The sequence below is a fragment of the Dermacentor variabilis genome, chromosome 7, assembly GCF_050947875.1.
Source record: "Dermacentor variabilis isolate Ectoservices chromosome 7, ASM5094787v1, whole genome shotgun sequence".
NCBI classification, from domain to species: Eukaryota; Metazoa; Arthropoda; class Arachnida; order Ixodida; family Ixodidae; genus Dermacentor; species Dermacentor variabilis.
In genome coordinates this window covers 154580241-154601667 of record NC_134574.1, presented here as the reverse complement: position 1 = coordinate 154601667, position 21427 = coordinate 154580241, and the positions used below count along the sequence as shown (strand labels likewise).

The 21427-nt window shown below is 49.8% G+C and overlaps 1 protein-coding gene across 2 annotated transcripts in view; it reads right to left on the bottom strand.

The window, feature by feature from the left end:
* Positions 1-6151: 6151 nt before the first annotated feature.
* LOC142588195 (protein hunchback-like) overlaps positions 6152-21427 on the bottom strand; it is a 46980-nt gene continuing 31704 nt past the window's right edge. For both annotated transcript variants that reach the window (XM_075699718.1, XM_075699719.1), the window contains exons 2-3: positions 10101-11078; positions 6152-8703 (exon numbers count right to left, since the gene is read on the bottom strand). In XM_075699718.1, the coding sequence (XP_075555833.1) occupies positions 7931-8703; positions 10101-11073 (1746 nt within the window). In that variant the 5' untranslated portion in view covers positions 11074-11078 and the 3' untranslated portion in view covers positions 6152-7930. The remainder of the gene's footprint in view (positions 8704-10100; positions 11079-21427) is intronic.

Genomic DNA, 21427 nt, shown 5'->3' with positions numbered 1-21427 from the left:
GGAATCGGTTGGCGCAGGACAGGGGTAATTGGAGATCGCAGGGAGAGGCTCTGATCTACCAACTTCAACTTCTGTCAGGGAGAATTTTAGATTAATGGGTTGCGAAACTTTCACGTTCCTGCTTAAATGGAAGCGTTGCAAATAATTTCTGAACCCTCATTTTCTTTTTGAATGCCCGCCTACTTTAGTGCGTCGTACGAGGTTCGTAGTTTGTTTCTCTGGTGTTCTTGGTGAACTAAACAAGGCACCTTGCTTCTATTTGGGGAAATGACAAGGTATGGTTACTGTGTAGGCAAAGTTGCAAGTGGGTAGCGTGTGGCGCAAATATAGCTTTTGCACACGTACAAAAAAAAAAAATCTTAAGCAAGTGAGTGTCACTGTGCTGTTGTCAGCTACGTTTCCCAATGTCCCAAGAGAATCCGAGAGTCCAAGAGAAACTTTCTATAAGAAGGAACGGACGGCATCTTAGTTGCGATGTGTCGCGATCTTTTAGCGTTTCGGACTTATTTATACGCTTTACAAATAATTATTAAACTTGCATTTTTTAATTCATAATATGTGAGCTTCGTCTGGTGTTTACACTAGTGAGCTAAACGAGGCAACTTCTTTATGTTTAGTGACAGTAAGGACCAAGTAATGATTGATGTGTAGGCAGTGTTCAAAAATGGATAGGTAATTGGGGCTTTGACAATAAAAACGCAAGCCCTCTAGAGCGTTAAGTTTGTCTTACGAGACCGTTGTCCTGGCAGAAATACAAATGCCACCGAGATCAAATTTATCCAAAATGGGTGGCCCGCTATGGCATATCTCCGTGCGAAGTTTAGTGCCGTTGGTTCAAACACAGCTTTTATTTTTAAAAAAACCTTAAAATGTTAGAAAGTATGATACGGACGCTATGAAATATGCTTCCCTGCATAGCTGTAGGTTACAACAGGGTTATGTTTCGTGGAAACGGGGATGTGGTAATGTGACAAAATGGTTATGTTACTGGCCTGATTAGAAGCGTTGCAAATAATTACTGAACCCTGATTATTTTTTTTCTTCTATACCTTCATGCGCCATACCGTGTTCCTTTTTCTCCGATGTTTTCAGTGAACTAAACAAAACGCCTTGTTTATATATATGGTACAAAAATAAAGGGTAGATTACGTAATATGTAGGCCAAGTTCAAAGTGAGGGGACTAATTACGACCTTTGTAGTAAATTACGCAGGCAAGTGATCCGGAGCTTTTTGAATGCGTTTTACGAATAAAGCAGAATTTCTGCCGCTCTCCTGCATGAGAACTGCGAACGCAACCGCGATCAAATCTTGCAGAAATGGAGTGGGGGGGGGGGGGGGGGGGGGGGGGGGGGTGCGCTATGATCAATGTTGCGGCGAAGTAAACTGTGTGTTGATGAATTACTGGCATTGTAAAAATTCCTTAACAAGAAGCGCTCGAAAACGTTACATGCGAGCAAAGGTTCAAAGGGGACAGTCGTAAAAGTCAACACCTTAAAGTATGTGATATAAGTACAGGTACTGAAACTTACTGCGACTGCTCCAAAAACTACGTCGCTGAAATTGTGTTGTAAATCTGGAAGGTCGCACACATCTCCTGCCTTTCTTCTTTTCTTTTTCTTGTGAATGTTGCAAGTCTTTTATGTTGATTGTACTCTGTTATGTACAACCTCGACAATACCATCTCACTAGGGACAAATTAAACTTAAGCACCAAGTATTATTCCATGTTTAAATATTAAAATTGTTTGTAGCAAATCTGCACTTTTTGTGTGCGTTGTGCAGTTGCTACTGTGCGGGCACACCTTTGTCAGGCACTCATTGCCCTTCGTCCCTGCATCATTGGAGATCTGAGATTTTATTATTTCAAGGAATAAATTCAATAAGTTTCTGTTTTCGCCCGGAACGTCGAAATAATTTTGCTGTTATTTAACGTGGACTCAGAATAACATAGAATTATGTTATTCAGAGGCAGAGAACTGTGATGCACGCACGCACGCACGCACGCGCAAACACACACACACACACACACACACACACACACACACACACACACACACACACACACACACACACACACACACACACACACACTAAAGCTATACTTTTGTGTTGTCAATCTGAAGAATGTCGCAATTTAGCGCGAAAGGCGAAGCATCGATGGCGATACCAAATTATTAGACAGCTATATGAAGTAAGGAAAGTAGTTTTATCGACTGTATAACTTCTAAACATTCGCTTACTAACTAAATTAACAAGCTTGGTGTCTCGCGCGCACCAGCAAACACGAACACATCTCACTCGATGACCGCGGGCACTCGCTGTCAAAACGCTGGAGTGAAGAAGCGTGGCAGCAGCAGCGAGCGAATCACCCTTCCTGCTGCCTCTGTCTTCAGCGCGAAATAGGCGGCGAGAGCACAGCGCACACAAAGACAGCCCTCGGCGCGCACTGTACCCACCGCAGATCGTTTTCAATATGGAGTCGCACCATACGCAACCGCCACCGGAGTAACCCCTCCCCCCCCCCCACCTCCACCCCTTGCTGTCTTGTAGGTGACGGAAGACGGCGCGCTTTCACCCACATTTCTCCCTTGGGCGCTCGATTTCGAACCACCATCCTTCTCTGCTCACGCTCGCGTCCACAGCATACGGCGCGCGGCCGCGATGTTACTCTAAAGAAACGAGATGGCGCTTTCGGCGGCGCCCCCCACCCCTTTTTATTTGTTTTTGATTTAACGGAAACAGGTGCAAAACTTGCGCCCACCCGATACTAAGGGGAAAGCCACATCATCAGCAGCAGCAGCGGCAGAGCGGTGCCTGAGCGAAAGCGCACGTATAGAAAACTATCACCGCTTCTGCCCTGCTTCTGTGCGATGAGCTGCTGTAAGTGCAACTAGATTTTCGCTAACGCACAGTGATCCATTCATGCTGCAATATCTGGAGCGGTGGAGTAAAGACGTGTGTAGCAGTGAAACAGTGATTGGCATATTAAGGAATGGAATGAATCTGTGTGACCAAGTTCGCGGACCGTTGCTATACATAAGGACTGCCTGTGTTGCCGGCCATTCACGATGCACGGCTTTCCTCGATGATAAAAGAAAAAAAAAATCGCTCATCTGCCAGCGTAGTATCGCTAATCTCGAAGGAAAGGACTTCGACCGCGGGACGTCTCCAAGAGTGAGTACTGTTCGTTGCACAATGACAAAGGAAGTAGCGCATGATTTTTTTCTCGCGCGATTGTCCGCCCACACTTGCACGCAACGTTACGCACACTCCATCGCTAAAGCGAAGTGGGAAATATACTCGAAGCTTCAGCATGTCGTCCCCAGTTCGAGTGCATCAGCATACCTTCAATTGCGCTGACTGCGTGGCAGGAAATTACACTGATGAAACGAAACAAAACCAGTAAGCGGCACTGATTGGAAACCAAAATGTGTATATACGTCTCACGTCTTCTTTTCTTCATTTCTTATTTATTAATTATTTATATTTTCTTTTGCCTAATCTTCGTGGACGTATACCGTGTGTCCCAGCTAACGTTAGCCAAGCTGTCCAAAGAGGAAAATGATTAAAGAGTCGCGGTGCGAAATACGACTATATAAGACCTGCGGTGTCCGGTCATCAGATCTCTGACCACTGAACGCCGTAGGTCTTAAAATCATACCTTCCACCGTATCTTTACAACATCTCTCTCTCTCTCTCTCTCTCTCTCTCTCTCTCTCTCTCTCTCTCTCTCTCTCTCTCTCTCTCTCTCTCTCTCTCTCTCTCTCTCTCTCTCTCTCTCTCTCTCTCTCTCTCTCTCTCTCTCTCTCTCTCTCTCTCATTTTCTTTGAACAGCATGACTAACGCTAACAGGGATACTCTTATCTTTGCCTTGTAAATGTTTAATTGTAAAATTAAATTATGGGGTTTTACGTAACGAAGACAAAACCGCGATATGATTATGAGGAATGACCGTAGCGGAGGGCGCATCGCATTAATTTTGTGGGATTCCTTAACGTACACCTAGACCTATAGGTACACGAGCGTTTTTTGCATTTGGCTCCCAGCGAAATGCTGCCGCCGTACTCGGGATCGAGCACATCTAAAAACACGGTGGAGATTCATGTGTTAGCGTGGCTTCTGTGTCTCAACATCGCAGTGCATTATACGCCGCTTTTCGAAATGCACGATAGTCCGGAGGCAGTATAGTCGCCAATTATGAACTCGCGCTTTTACATTTTCGACGCAAGTTATCTTTCCTACATGCCGCAGTTGATGTATGCCATAAAGAACGGTTGCTATTGCCAGCGCTGTGCCAGTCGTTTATAAACTACACTTCCCGTCTTATGCGCATGTTCGATTGCCTTCAACATGCATCCAACCAGAGAATTGTTCAGCACGCTCCTCAGCACACTCTTCATGAAATGTGCCCTCATAGAAGAGGACACATTTCGAGGTATCCGCGTTCGATATGTGTCAGTCGTGTTATTCCGACGTCTGAAGAACCCGGAATGCAGTAAATCATGCGCAGACATACCTTGTTATTGCGCTTGCCGAGGGTCCTTTTCCTTTACTGTATTTCTCGGGGAGAGGGAGGGGAGAAGAAAGCAGGATCCGAAGGAGAAGCGAGATATCACTACGAATGCTTACGTGTGTTCTCCAGTGATCGTATTTCTTCGGCCAACAAATGTTAAAGGTTATCGCTCAGCGTAAGACGCGCCTTTGTGTATCGGAAGTTTCTCGAACGTTATCGATTGTTCTATCTTCTGCCTACGCTGTCGCCGAACCTTGTGCAATCAGATTTTGTGCGCGACGCCGAATACCTGCGTGGTGTTTACATACTAGAAATTGCGCAAGCAACAGCCGCCAGTGTGTGTCGTGTCTATCTTTTTGTGCTTCGTCTTAGGTGTTTGCGCTGTAACGTTAAGTTCAGAATTATGTACCAACTAGGCCCAAATGAAGTTTTACTGAAACAGCCGCGATTACGCTGGAAGGTTCGTTGAGCCATGCGTAAATAGCAGACGCATCTCATCCGCAGGCCATAATTCGACGATAGGCGAGTGTGCTCACCGCTATCGTTTCGCTGAGTGTTACTTGTTTTGCTGGGCACAGGTTCGCGACCAATGAACAGTAATTACCTTCGTGGCTCGCGTTGTGTCACTGTGGTTGTTCGCCGTCACTATACAAAGTTACAATATAAAAGAATGTATAGATATATGCCACGCATTTTGTTCGCCGCTGGTCGACATCTTGTCGGAGCCATTCCGCCGTTTCCTTATCAGGGGAACACAACGAAGACACATCATCAGGAATGGGATGCTTGCAGGAACGTTCTTTTGTTGTTGTTGGTTGTGTGTGTGGGTGTGTTTCGCGATCACAAAGTGCAAAACACAATTATTTAAGCACATTATTTGTTTACACGAGCGTAAACTGTATACTTCATGTGTAGTACTTAAATTTTCAGGCATTAAATTTTTTTATGAGGGAGGATTCATACGAAGATCTTGACTTCGTAAGAAGCTAGAGGAGGTGGCCGGCGATTGGCGGCTGGACTTTCTCAGCTTTAATTCACCGCCCATATCACTGTAAAATAATTTACACCCTCAAAAGTTACAAAAGGGAGTAAATTAGCTTATAAACCAACACCCTTACACCCAAAAAGGGTGTAAGGTTGTGAACTGTAGACAGATTTGCACCCTTAACTTTTGAGGGTGTAAATTATTTTACACTGTACAAAGGCACCGATGCAAAATGCACTGCGGGGCACGTTGATCGCTGAACGCCAACTATTACTGCACAGCTCTTTGAGTACGGGCGCGTTGTTGACCTATATGCTATACCGCTACAGTTGTGGTGGTTAACGACTCTGTTCTGTGTATAATTCCGCCATGAAACAAGACCCGTTGCCCAAATATCCTCACTGTGACGATTAAACGCCTTCAAGCGTATTCAGTAAAGCAAATTGCTTTCTATAGAAGCGTTCAGCTATTCGCTTACATGCATTCGCAATCATGGTGGTTTCTGCGCATGTTTTTTTTTTCTTCTTCTCTCTTTAACTTCTGACAAACTCTCATCGCTTCATTATATCCGCACATTAAACATACATCTGTGAAGAGCTGCAGTGTGATGAAGTGCATCCGATTCAGGTGCACGTGGGAAATAACACACGGGCTCCAGGACAAGGTGACATATTTTTACTTGTCATGTACTACATTCTGAATCTGGCGCGTATACATAGATATCGTTATATTACATATGTACGACTGCACTCCGTGCGGTGCAGTCGGCTCGTTTTGATTCTGCATTTCGACCCGCAGTGCCCGGCGTCGAAGCGGTTCCGTCTTGGCTTGGCTTGGCTTGGGCGGTGTGAAGACGCGAAGCCGCCGAGATCACATTTCACCCTGACTAGTTGATCGCTGGTCAGTGCAGAGTGCGCTTCGCGAAGCGGTCCAGTTACAACCGCGTACGCGAAGGCTTGTGCAAGTCTTGTCCGTACGCGTGAAGCGCTCAGCAAACGGCATACAGAGGCCGCATTTCACGAGCGCCGCACAGAGGCCGATTCCGGTGTTATAGCGGTCAAGGCGTCGCTTTGTGCGTGGTAGTTACGAATGAACAAAATAAATACAAGAGTAATTAGGAAATACGGTCCCCGTGCGTTATCACTTCAATTATTGGGTTTAACGTACTGAAACTGCACAGTCTGGTTATGCACAGCGGGTTGCGGGGGTGCGAGTGGAGGGCCCCGGATGTAAGTTTGACCACTCGGGAGTAACACGACACGACAAGCGTAAAATCTCGCTTTTTAACGAAGTTGCAAGGCCGAACCACATTCACTTCGTTATACCCATTGCTTCGTTATATCCATTACTTCGTTATATTCGTTATTACATGTACTGCACTGTAAATCTCTGAGAGTATTTCAAGGGAAATTTCACCTACTTCTTTATAGCCCATTTCGTTATAAGGAGGTTTCACTTATTCGATTCTTTTTTTTTTTGCGTCAAACGAAAGGTTCTAGACACCAAAAACAGGTTGACAAGGCCACGTCAGCACTCCCGTAACGTGTACCCAGGGCACAGTATATGCGAGCGCTTGCGCCATTTTCCGCCCATGTCGGAATGCGGCCATCGCCGACGGGAGTCGCAGCTGCGACATGTATAATAGCGTTCAGTAGCGCAACTCCACAGCCGCCGAGTCGCTGCGGCAGGTGGTGCCCCTTCGATTTAAAAGGGCTCTGGATGAGAACGAACGAGATCGGTGCAGTCCACTCCTATATATAGGTCTGCAAATATGTACATCTACACGCTCGTCTTGCCAGCAGCGGAAGCATTGCAAGCAAGAATATGGCACTGTCTGACCGAGGCTGCATGACGATATATATATGTGTACACACACACTATGTGTATGTGTTTGTCTTGGAAACCTAGTAGCTACAATTCGTAGTTTGAAATATGTGCCGTGAAGTGATTAAAAAGTAAATTAGTGATATGTAATTATTCAAATTCGCATTTTGATTTTTCGAAGAACTAATGGCCCCCGCGTCGAGTAATTTAGCTCAGTGATTAGAACTGTGCCATCTGCCACTGGCAATTTCGAAAATTTGGTGCAACGAAAAAATGCACACACCCTATATAGGCGGTATCGCAGATGGCTCCCAGCAAAAGCTTCGTCTTGTAAACACTTTATCCTAGTTTTGAAGTACCAGGCCAGACAAGCTTCACCGGCCGGCCTCTGCACCTTAATTCCTATCAATAAATCTGCTCTCTCTCTCCCTCTCTACGTTTGTACAACAGGCTGTCCATAATCTGCACCTTACGTGCGCACTTACTGTCGACAATAATACGGTCCCTGAGACGTGTGGTATCTCTCTGCAAATGTACAATGCGGCACTATCCGTAGGTACCTTATAGTCCACGGTTTCGCGCCACCTACAGCGCTCGCGGAAGAAGTCTCACAGATGCGCCGCGCGCGCGATGTGCAAGAAGAAGGCCAGCTTGTCCTCGCTCCGCTGCCCGCACATGTTGCACGTGAAGGGATCGTGGTAGCCGTGGTAGCCCATGTGAACCGTGTACATGATGCAGTGCTCGAACGCGATGTCGCAGTACGCGCAGCGAAACGAGTCCTTGGGCTTGTTCGCACCGTCGGCCGGGTCGGAGCCCTCGCGGGACGCCGGCGCGGGGGGCCCCGTCTGGACCGGGCTCGCCGGCGGCGACGCCTCGGTCTTGACTTCGGGGCCGTCCTGGAGTCGCATGCACAGCTTGTCGATCCTGGTGGCCCTGCCCTTGCGTCGACTGCGCGGCGTCTCCGGTGGCGTGCGGCTCAGGTCCAGGGGGGAGCCCTTCCGTTCGTCCCTCGGAGGGGGCAGTTCGTGGCTCGACGTGGAGGACACGACCGCCGGGCGCTCCGGTTGGGCGTCCTGTTGCTGCTGGTGCGTGGCGATCGCCGCGGGGGGCGGCTGCTGCTGCTGCGGCGGCGGCATGGGCGGCGCTGCGCCCGGCAGGCTCCGTATGCCGTACAGCCGACACAGGTCTTGACTCTCCGCGTGTCCCAGCACGTGCCGGCTCAGCTGCTGCTCGTCGGCCGTGGTGAAGTCGCACACGCTGCACTTCCACGGCACGGTGCCCGGAGCCACGAGTGCCGCGGCTCGGAGCAGCTGCTGCTGCTGCTGTTGCTGCTGTGCGCACACCACGGCCGGGATCAGGCCCACCAGCTGCTGTCCCTGCACTAGTGGGGAAAGGAGGAGCGCCGCCGCGGTCAAGACATTGTCGACTATAGCTACAGAGAAAGAGGGAAGGGGGCAGGGATAAGCGAAAATGCAGGGAGGTTAACCAGGTCTAATTGAGCCCTGCCGGATACCCTGCACTGGAGGAAAGGAAAAACGGGAGGAGAAGATTAAGATAGGAGAAAGTCCACTGTTGATGTCGCCGACGTAGCGACTGTGTATAGTTCTGCTATGTATCAATCGACTAGCTTTCGGATGAACAGCCTCATACTTCTCCGTAAATTGTTTACCGTTTGAAGAATTGTACGGCGTTATATCTACAACACTGGTAGCGACCTCCTGCGACATCTTGCAACGCAGAGCTTAACAGGAGTAGCCAACCTAACCAGAGAGCTCACAAAGTTAGCACTGCTGTGACATACCGTAGTTTATACTTAGCTGCGGGGGTAAAACGTTGCGACACAATCGTTAGCATGACGCGTCCTTTTATGCTTTTCCTTCGACGAGAACACTCACGCGGCACAAGAAACGTCTCAAATGCATTGTAGTCGGGCAAAGAGTTATAAGATGTCGCTACCGGCGTTGATGCTACCGTTCACGCGGCTGCGCGTTTATCCGGTAATCCGCACACAGTAGTAAGTTTACGGACGAGATAAAGACTCTGTTACTAGAGGCAGGGATAAGATAAGGATTCGATAGAATACTGAAGCAAGGTTAGGGTACGGGCTATAGTTGGTATTCCATTGTTTCAAACATCACTTACAGCGTCCCCTGTCTATGTATGCGCTGTAAGTGATGTTTGAAATAATCGATAAAATAGTTGCTTTTTTTATAATCAAGCGTCGTAGCAGTGGTGGGGAAAGCCAATACGAGTATGATAAGATTGCAGTAACAAATAATTAGCTTTTATTTAACTACATTGCATAATCACATAATTGCGGAACACAAGTCGGTCAGTACTCAAAGCATAACATTTTCTAATTTCGAAAAAAAAGATACGGACGCAAAATGAATGTGCCGTTTCAAAATGTACTGCTGTTTCAGTCAAGCTTACCTTGCTGCATTCTTCAAGTGAGAAAACGCGTCAACTGGTATACAGCAATTCCTAGCAAAGTGTTATGCTTCGAATACTGACTGACTTCAATTCTGAAATTACAATAAGTTCCCCCTCCCCCCACACCCTGAAGTATCATTAACAAATTTATTAATTAGTCACATAGTCGCAATTAAGGTTTGTCAGTTAACGGTAACAGCAATCATCGCGCAAATCCTGATGCTCCCCGTTGTAATGTCAAGCTACAATGTGTCGAGCTACATGGGCAAATGTTAGAGAGGGAGACTTAGAGGCTCTTCCATTTTTCCACTGTCAACTGTTATACTGTAACCGCTGCAAGCTCACCGTTCAGGTCCGGGTTTGCTACAGCGGTCTCCTGCAGCTGCAGCTGCGGCGGCGGCGGCGGTGGCAGCGGTTGCGGTGGCGGTGGGTAGCCTCGCGGGCCCCGACGCGGACCCCGCCTGGTGCCGTAGACGTCCAGCATCGGGAACGCGTTGGGGCTGCCGTCCGAGTTGAGCACGCCGGCCGGTCGGTGGGCGTACTTGCGCAGGTGCAGCTTGAGGCTGTGGCAGTACTTCGTGGCGTAGTTGCAGTCGGCGCACCGGTACTGGTACACGTTGGAGTGAGACTTGAGGTGGCTGTTGAGCATGCTCTTGTTGACGCAGCTGTAGTTGCACTTGGGGCACTTGAACGGCTTCGAGCCGAAGTGGTTGCGCAGGTGGTACTCGAGGTGGTGCTTGTACTCGGTCACGAACGGGCACTTGGGGCAGCTGAGCAGCTTCTCGGTGCGGATGTGCAGCTTGCTGTGCTCCCAGAAGTCCGTCTTGCTGGCGGCCACGTGACCGCACTGGCGGCACCGGAACGTCCGGTCCTTGCAGTCGTCGGCGCCCGGCAGTATCTGCCACTGGTCGTCCGAGTGGAAGTCCTTGACGTGCCTCTTGAGCCGGCCCTCCGTGCGGGACCGGTAGTCGCACATGGGGCACTTGTGGTCCATGTGGGTCGCCATGTGGCCGCTGTACTCGGCCTTGGAGCGGCCCTGGAAGGCGCACATGTGGCACCGGTACGGACTCGGAGCGTCGGCGGCGGCGCCCGCCTCGGTGGACGAAGTCTGGCCCGGCGCGGTGGGGCTCCCTTCGGCGCTCCCTTCCAGGGCCGAGCCCAGGACTCCGGTCTTTTGGAGCGCGCTCTGCAGCTGCGCCAGCGGGTTGAGCGCCGAGTCGCTGTCGCTGTCCTCGCCGCACGACGCGTCCGAGCGCTCGCGGCCGCCTTCTTCGGCCATGGCGCCGCGCGGGTCGTCGTCCATGTCGGTCTCACGCATCGGGCCTGCGGAGAGAAGGCGAAGCGTCCTCAGTTTTGTAACACATGGTTAACCAAGGGTCGAGAGACTGATAAGCCAGCGCTTTTCTTGTATGTAGATCGCATAGGAAATTTGCAAACTATATAGGTTCGGTGTGGCATACGCGTTGTGAATACGTACGCTGTAGAAGGCAGGGCTGGTGTAATTCGGCGATTGCTTCCGCTCGATTTTTACCTTTCTTATCGTACTCCGCGTTCTCGACCAGCCGATTCTGGTGATCGCGCAGGCAGAGCGCCGCTCGAACCGAAGCGCAAAAAGGGAAAAGTACACTGTACCAGAATCGATACATTACCCCAGCCCTGGGCCCTTGGTGTAAAATTATGCCAGTCTGCCCCCGTGTCTTCCGACGTCAAATTTACGGAACCGCCGACGCAAGCTTCGGACGGTGACTCGCAGCCGTTGTTTCGAAGAGTCCATGCAATCAAACGCTCTACTCGATTATAGCAGGTCACTTTTGTTTGCTTTCAAAGAGAATAGCATTGCCTACCTTGATTGGTTCTTCTTATCTAATTGGCTGACAAGAGACAATGAACACCCAGAAGCGAAGGGAATTTCGGTGGGGCCGCGGGCTAGCGCCGTGAAACTAGATAACCGGATGAGGAGGGTCGTGCCGGTGGTGTCTGCGATCGGTCCGCTTGCCCTTGCTTAGCTTGCGGTAACTATATATAGTAGGGGCGTGCAACGGAAGGTTAAAAAATGCCGCGAAAACGGATCCTCAGTGAAGTAGAGTCCGCAGAGCGATGTCGTATACGTGTCAGAAGGAATCGATAACGTTATACTACAGCGTATTATTCTGTTGTTATGAGCAAATAAATACATTCTACAGTCCGTGCTCGCTTCGCGCGCTACAATCCAAGATCATAAATACATTCTCCCAGGCATCTCCGAGTAGCCAGTGTCGAGTGATATCGGCGGGCAGCGATCTTCTATTACTTTGGGAACGGGGCAGTCCGAAAAAAGTTCACTTTTGTTCGGCATATTAATGCATCTTTAATGTGTATACGTCACTTTGACATTGTGAGATTTCGCAGGTTTGTGACGTCGTATAACAGACAGGCGAAGTGGGCGCAGCCCGAAAGCTTTTGACCAATAGTGAGGAGGGGCTAACGGCGAAAAATACGTAGAATGGGAAATAATTATTTTTCTTTTTTTTTTTCATCCCAATCGTGCATGATCAGTGTGTGCACGTCACAGCAGATGGAAAGCTCTTGGGATTCTCGTGACGTCGCGTGACAGAAAGGCAAGAAGGGGGGGGGGGGCGAAAAATGTTTGACGAGTCGTGGAAGGCTGATTGGAGAAATGGAATATAGGAACAGTTTGGAATAGCTTCACTTTATAGCGCGCACGAAATACTACGAAATACTACGGGAGCTCTCACGTTGCAATTGATAAACTAAGTCGACGAATGGACGGCGCTGCCGTGCTTTCCCGACAGACAACGTGCAGGATAAAGCTATGGAAAGCCACTTGGACGAGGCACGAACACAGCACCACTGACGCTTTGTGCTACACGTGCTCTCCAGGCGTCTTTAAGGGGGGTGAAGTGTTGTAAGATTAAACACGTCGGACATCAATTCGCGCTTTCAGCGAGAAAATTTAAGCCTATATGCACGAGGCGCGGCTTCCGCCGCTGCCCTTCAATTTGAGCGAGTGAGACAGTATACGGCGCCTTTACTGCTGAGCGCTGTGGAAATGCCGCGAGTTCCACGCCCATTTTGATATGGTCATTCTCCCAATACGGTGCACTATAGTACAATACTTGACTTGCACTGGCTTAAGAGACCGTTTATAGTGTTCCTGTGTATAGCGTCCCTCCCACGTACACGCACTCATTGCTTACTCTCCCTTTTTCCTCTTTCTCTTTCCCCCATCCTCAGTGTAGGGTAGCAAACCGGGTGCTCGTCTGGTTGAACTCCCTGCCTTTCCCGTCCTTGCTCTCTCTCTCTCTCTCCAATACCACGGAAGGCCAAGGCCTTATCCGTTTCGCCGCTGCTCCTCAATTTGCCGCCATGGCATGAGACGAAGCAGAGCGTTTGTGCGACAGTCTGGAGACTGACGAAAACAGAAAACAAGAAAGAAAGAATCAAGGTGCGAGCAACATGCGGCTGCCGCGCGAGTTTCGTGTGCCAGTTCCTTTTGAGCAGCGGTCATCAAACCCGCAAAAAGCACAATTCGAGCCACGATTTCCCTGCTATGGCGCCAAATGGCTCCACGCACGCCGACGCGGTGAACAAACGGCCGCGAGATCCCGCGCCTTTCCCACTTGCAGGCGCTAAACCCAGACCTTTTTCGCGAACTCCGTTGGCAACCCTCGCCGACGTATCCTCGACAGGCGCGCGGACCCCGCGGACCATGGATGCCACGGACGGAACTTACGTTTTTCGTGGTTTCCCCCCCCCCCCCCCGCCCCTTCCGCGCGCGCGCACCCCGTCCGCAAAGAAATGCGCCGGGGGCCTGATTTATTGGGCAATAAAACGGGTTTTTCCGCGTCAATGGCGATCGCTGCAGCAGGCGCGTGTTGTGCCCGTGTGTACCGGATTTCTCGTCGCATCGCAAGCGCAGATGGCACGACCACAATGGTCAACGCGCCCTAACACTCGGTTTCGAGCGGGCGTTGAACTGCTGCCGTTGCAGATGCCGTGCTAGCCGAAGGAGACCGACTTTATTTTACCTGGCTATACAAGGGCGGCCTGCACCCGAACACGATGTGTTGTTACATGCGAACTTTTCGGCCGGCACGCGTATACACTCTCTGTGTGCTATACGCTCTGGCGCTGTGTGCTATAGCATCAGCGCAGTTCACCGTCTGCATGCACGAGCTTGCGACGTCACGTTACAAGCCCAGCTTCGAGGAGCATGTCCGCATCACGTCACGTACGCCATATTGTCATATTTACAGCTTCCATTTTGGTTGAATGTATAATCGAGACTAAAGAGACAACGAGCGTTTGATACACTGGGTGAGGGTCCCTTAACAGAGCACCAATGAGAAAATTGGAAACGTGGACGAGATCGTTTTCCTGGTCGAATTTTTAACGCACGAATCGCACTGGAGCTGCAAACGACGAGACAAACTCCTTTGGGCACGTTAAAAACCCCAGAATTTAATTTTTTTTTAGGCAAACACCGTGAGATAAAGGTTTGCGATGTGACAGACGTGTGTCCTTAATTATTCTGAGGTGTATACACTCAAAAAATGTTAATACGTTTGGGTGGGTATGTTGTCCTGGCGAGACAAGCCCCAAAGGGTTCGAACTTTTCTCTCAGACTGTATGTGAACGGGTTTTTCACGCATGCATGGTGCTCCTCATGCCGGTACGAAAACCGCCACGTTAAATACTGGAGGCATTCATTGTAAATTGGACGAAGAACCTATTGTCGCATCGCGGTGACGAACGCGCGCATGTGTTTCTTTAAGTAACGGAGCAAATTGAAGGCCGGGCATACTTGCATCCACGCTATTTTTACTTGGGTGTCGCGCGGCACTCAAAGAGCAGAGACCGCGGCCGCCGCGTGCATTTGTCGCGAGCCACCTTCGGACGGCTTCTCGAGTTGACCTGTGGTACATCCCAGCGACCTGGCCTCTCTGTAGTTCCGCTCGTGGAGGCACGGGCCGGGTTGTGTAACCACGACATCCGGCGCCCGCCGCCAGACGGACAACTTTGTTCAGTTTGCCGCACGCGCGCGTGCGCGCATCCCTAAAGTACACCAAAAAAAGAACCGTCAGCGGGGGAGCCTCGCGTAACCGCAATCTTTCACGCTCTCTAATGTCCCTCCTCCTCTCTCTCTCTCTCTCTCTCTCTCTCTCTCTCTCTCTCTCTCTCTCTCTAGGCCCAGTGGACAAGGGGTGAGAGAGGGGTGCGCAGGTGGTGTCCATCTTTAGCGGGAAAACTTTCGGTTCTGCTTGTTTGTTTGCCGCACCGGTGACGCGTAACCCGAACCCTCTGGTGGGGAGCCTCCTGCCGCACGCGGGAGGTCGTCGTCGTCTTCGTCGGGAGGGTTACGCGGGGCGAGGGTCAAAGGGGTCGAAGAAGGGAGCCGGCGTGCTCCACATCGGCCAGCAGCTCCCAGTGTCCACACGTGCGTCATCGAAGCCGCGGCGGCAAAAGAATGTCGGGAAAAGAAACAAAAAAACGCGAGTCCGCGCGGACGGATGCCGCTCCATGTGCCCGGCACGTGAGGCTGCGACTGCGGTGCAACCGGTAGAGAGGCTCGCGACAGACGAGCTCCTCTTTCACCGGCCTCACAGGGCGCGTGCCGCAGATGGAGTGGCCTCGCGCTTGGCCCGCGGGGATAGCTTTCCGTCAGGGCAGCATTGAGGGCAGTCTCGAAAGCGGCGCTGGTGTACTATCGTACGTCAGCGATGTTGATAACCTCTTCGAGCCCCTTGAGAAACCAATCGCGTAGTTTCCTACAAACAACCACCAGGGGGAACTATGGCGCTAGTGTCTATGAGAGATCTGCAAGCGCGGCGGTTCAGTGAGCATGGGAATGCGTTGGTCAGCGTACTCGCTCGCGAGTATTCGGGCTAATACTCGCGCCACACTGATTTCAGAGACGTGAGATAGTGTGACGAAGGGTGAGTGTGAGCGGTAGTGAGTGCCAGTTAACGTGAGTGCGATCGACAGTCGATGTCGGCAATTTTGAGTGCATGTCGCTGTGAATGTGAGTGACAGTTCGCGAGTGTATGTGAGTGAGTGAGTGAGTGAGTGAGTGAGTGAGTGAGTGAGTGAGTGAGTGAGTGAGTTGTAGTCGATGCAAGTACAAGCGTGAGTGGGTACTGATAAGTGTGAGTAGAAGTGACTACGGACCGGACTGAGTGGTGATCCAACTGCGCCATTTTGCTACAATTCAACTTGCTTGCTTGTGGTTGCGCCCTCTCAAGTGCCATTCGCGCCAACTGTGCAAAAGTGCGGTATTTTCGCGTTTTCACCGCAATACAACGTTTTCAGTAGGGTTATGCAACTGCAGTCAACGACCGATTTTTCGGTCATGCCCGATAATTCGGACGCCTTCGCGGCACCGCCGCGGTGCCCCATCAGTCAATGTATAAGAACGTCTGAAATTTCGGACGCAAAAACCCTTGGCCGTCCTATTTTCCGGACTTTTTGCCATGACCGCAGGTCCGAAATGGCATTGATTGAACCACCACCACCGCCGCTTTGATGATCTCGCCGCCTCGAACAGGCGTTCTCGCACGCGGCAGTAGCCACCATCGCAGCAATACTAGGCCTAGCTACTTCGACGTTCGCTACCAACCTTCTTGCTGTTAAGTGCTTTTCATTAAAACCTCCGCCTTTATGATCCTAGCCAATGGCTTCGAAGCTAGGAAAACACGACGCGTTGTATAAAGCAGATTTTCGAAAGTAAGCTTCGCCTCAATACAGCCGTATTACGTGGTGAAGCATACGCGAAGTATTGCGGTGAAGCGTACTAAGAGTGGGAAGAGTCAATTGTCACGGGACGCAGCATGTATTCTTTAATTATACACGTGTGCACACGCCATCTCATATAATATTGCAAGCACCAATACGCCTAATAATTGTACCGGCAGGCTTCCAGAGCTATTTCGGATGTGCGTGTGGCGATTTGAGCCCTTGGTAGCAGTAAAAGGTTGATGGGAGGAGGGGGCTATAGGAGGCAGTTTCACAGTTGACAACGTACCAATCAGTAATAAGAACCTACTTGAAAAGCGACTATGTCTTCTAAGCAGTCTTCGGGTCCGCGGAGGATAAGAATTTCTCAATTTCTCAGCGACTTTCCATGTTACACTGCAGTCTTTGTCTGATCGATCGAGTCCGGCATATGTGCACAGATCCCTCTGCGGATCTTCCAACGACTCACGTATACGTGTGTGTATGGGCGATATTCAACGTCCACTGCATACAAAGGAGAATGCATATCGAGGTTAGACTTCGTAGGAATCGGTACGGACCGCGTTTATCTATATATAGATGCTGCTCGCAGCGCCGTAGTCCATAATTATGTTCATTGAATGTGCAGTGAACCTTGGATAGAACGGGCGAGCGCTGCGACAGAACGTATGTACCCTTTACCAGGGGTGCAATTGCAAAGTTCACCATATTGTCAAATCCGCCATCTTAATGTCAACTCTGATTACATCACAGGCGACGGTTACGCCATCTCTGATCGACTCAAACACGCCAATATGGCGGAATTCGACACGGTGGCTGAACTAAACGGTGGTCAGAACAGCATCCCAGGCTCGGTTTGGACCTGCGCTGGGCCTAAACCGTCGAGACGTCTACAGACCACGCCGATGCGCTAACAGACAACGCCTTACACCAGATCCGACCAGATTCGGGAGAAACGTAATGCGGGTAAGCAACGAGCTCTGGAGGTCCAACGCTGTACTGACAGTATCTTATAATAAGTTTACAGATACATACTCACAGTTAACATTAATGGAACCAGCGTAAGCTCAGCATTGAATTGGTTGTAGTCATATTAAATCTATTGAATGATTATTTATTAGTTTATATCACTGTACACGTGATGGGAGGCGAAGGGAAAGACCATTTAAGGATGGCTGGAGGGAGTCTTCCGACCCCTTTCCCCACACACATATATTGGCAAAGGCAGCAGCAGAAGCATTTTTGTTTACATTGTCCTACACTTTTCACAAAACAGTCACATGAAGCATGTCATACACTTCGACGAAACCGTCAAATTAAACACATACATAGTTACTGCTCTACACATAGCGTCATCCATTAGCACACATAATTTCTCATCAGCATCATACATCAGGAGAAGTTCTCTTTACAACGTATCTTTTCGTCGATTTGCTTCATAGTGGCAGCAGTGCTGCAAGATGCAACGCGCCTAGCGCAAAACCAGAAAAACCATCATTCACGAGTACGCGCCGGGCGCAGAGCTCACTTATACCCCCAAGGCTGGGCCGTGAGTGTTACGAACCCGCGCTTTTTGTTTGTTTGTTTCTTTGTTTGTGGATTCGCTTATATGTTTCTCTTTTTAACCGGGGGAAGCTTTTTTTGGGTTAAAACCGGCGAGATCGTCACGGTCAACGCAGCTTCCACTGGAAACGAGCAACCGATGCCTGTCATAGTGGTGCCTGCCTGCCTGCCTGCCCTAATGCGTTCGCAGAAAACGTAAACGTCCGAGCCTGTCCGAGTCTCTCCTTCCGTCGTCCGAGTCCCTGACCGGTCCATTGTAAAACACCAAGTTGTCCAGGCGTCACTTGCACGTCGCGCGCTCTCTGTTGGGGGCAAAGAAAAGCCCTGCAGAAAAAAAAAAAAAGAAAATAAGAGGCACGCGCAGAAGAGCGGAGTGCTGGAGAAGCTGCATGGTGCACGTTCTCCCGCTGTGTGCTGAGACTTTCGCTGAAAGCATGGAGCACCGCGGAATCCAGAAACGACTTCAGCTCACGTATTGTTAGTGGTACCGCCAACGTCATCCGCACGTGCGAAGAACTTTCTTGAATTTGGCCTCCCATACCAGTTGACGCGCATCGTTGTACAGGTGCCACAGTGATTCGGCGAGCATTGTTTGTTTGTGGCCTACGATAGTGTGTTCAGACGTACTTGTAACAGAAGGCAGCGCAAAAAAAAGAAAAGGAGAGAGAAAAAAGAAAGAAAAGAAGACGATCACAAGGGAGGTTACGAAGCACTTGTTCTTCGTTATGCTTCCTTGTATTTGTGTCTTTTTTTTCTTCTTCTTCGTAATGAGTATCGTTGTCATCGAACACTGGTTTCTCTGCGCGATGGGCCGTTGGTAAATGTGGTTTTCATCCCCCACCTGACGCGTCGAATCAGGCCGACCTTCGGTACCTTTTCGTATCCCTTTGCCCCTTTCTGTGCGGCTCTTCCCCTTTCCACGTGCAGCGCCGTTGAGGTGTCCTCCTGTGAGAGACAGTCGCTGCACTTATCTCTTCCATCTCCCTTCGTAATCACTTCACGCGCGAGCGTCGCCATGCGTCACTCGCCATTTTAGCAGCGGGCGCCCCCTGCTGGCCAGGGGATGAGCGCGCGCAACGCATGCGCGTGCGTGTGAGTGCGTGTCCATTACGCGGATTCTCCAATCGCCGGACATACCCTTTGTGAAACTTCCTACTCTTTCTTTTCTTTCTGTTTTCCTGTCCGCTAGTATCCTTTCCTTTCTTTTCTTTTTTTGAGGTGTGTGTGTGGGGGGGGGGGGGGATTGGGCAGACGAAACGGAGAAAGGAAAGAAGCAGAACAGCTTATCGAGAGAAGCGCAGCGTTCGGAAAAAGCTTTTGCGGGAAAAACAAATTGGCAGTTTTCGAGAACGTTGAAGACCCTGCAGATAAAGCATTTTGAAGAAGCCCCGTGACGCCTGACATCTTGGGAACGAAACGCTGTCTCAAACAACGAGATTTTGTTTCTTATTGCGAACAGAAAGAGAGAGAGAGAGAGAAAAAAAATCGTGAGCCATATCTCTTAGAAGGTGGACGATCAGCGAAGCTGTGTGGCACACAACAAAGATGTGACGCAGAATTTTGAACAAAGTTACAAACGCATTTATTGTCTTGATCGATGGTCATCGTGACGAAAGGTACGCACACACATTTATTTTTATACATCCGCGTTCATTCGTGTTACACATTCGTTCTACACATTCGTCATCGTCGCCGGCGACGATGACATGAGACGACGGCCGTCGTTTTATTCATGCTGTCGTCAAGCACACGCTCGCGTCACACACACAGTCGACCGACTCCCTCCCTCCCTCTCCCTCCCTCCCTCCCTCTCCCTCCCTCTCTCTCTCTCTCTCTCTCTCTCTCTCTCACACACACACACACACACACACACACACACACACACACACACACACACACACACACACACACACACACACACACACACACGCACGCAGTGGTCCATCCGATATAACGCTTTGCAGAGCTCCAAGCGATGCTCGATAGCCAGCTAACAGCAAAACTAATTCGGATAACATTGGTTCCCACACAGCATAGGATGTGCAAACCTCTTTTTTTCGCTTCGTTGTTGATTGGCTTCTGCCTCATCTGACGTCAGCACGGTTCCCTGCCTCGCGTTTGCACTCGCCGTGTGCAGCTTGGTGGCAAATAACGGGAAAAAAAAATGTTATCCTTGGTTTACGCCGTGGTGTGGATTTACAAGTTGACAGATGCAACTCGAGAAATCGCTCGCCAAAAAAGAACTGTAGCTAAAACGCACGAAGTGAGTGTTACTGTTGGTCAGTTATAAAAAAAAAAAATTGTTTTTCTAACATCGCTAGCAAACCATTACACATCCGTCGGTAGCATACAAGTTGAGAACATTACAGAACTATCCGAACACTATGGATGATACTAAGTACTATAGCTATCGCTGCTGCTACCGATAGTCGTGCATCACTCTCAATTTCTAAATAAAGTGGCGTTTGCTAAGGAAATTCGAAATTCAGAGGCAGCCAACGGCACGTATAGGAAACAGCTCCACATTATAGCGTCCTTCGCGTAGCTGCGCAAAACACGCAACGAAGCGAGCTTCGAAGTTTTTGAATAACGCAGCTCAGTAAATTATGCAACACCCGTGCTAGATTACGCAAGGTTCGGTCACAGACAGCGGATGGAACCATCGACAACATTCCAGAAACTTCCGACACATGCAGGCGTGTCCTGCGCTGTGCGATAACATTTGTTAGGCGGTGAAACGTGGTCGCCCGATAAAGACAATCAAGTACACGAGTCAACATAGAAGACGAAGGCGACACAACACTACGCTGGAAGTGTTAGCAGCTTAGTAAACATTTTCATAGCGCCAGAAAGGCGAAAAAAATAAAAAAAAGAAAGAGCTTGATGGCATTTCTTTCGGAAGGAGATGACCATATCTATATATAGCGGTGTCCGAATATTCAGTGCTTTTGAATAGCGAATCGAATATCGCACACTTCGATTCGATATCTTCCAAGTCGAACAGTCGCTCGTGATCAGAGCTAAAATTGTAGCAACAGTACGACGAGTTGCGTAGCGGTGCATCTGCATACTGCGTAGTGGCGCGCCCCGTAACCTGGAAGAACCAGATCTTCTCCGGATAAACCCGCCGTGGTTGCTCAGTGGCTATGGTGGTGGGCTGCTGAGCACGAGGTCGCGGGATCGAATCCCGGCCACGGCGGCCGCATTTCGATGGGGTCGAAAGCACCCGTGTGCTTAGATTTAGGTGCACGTTAGAGAACCCCGGGTGGTCTAAATTTCCGGAGTCACCCACTATACGGCGTGCCTCATAAGCAGAAAGTGGTTTTGGCACGTAAAACTCCATAATTTAATTTTTTTCCCGGCTAAACCGCTACCGC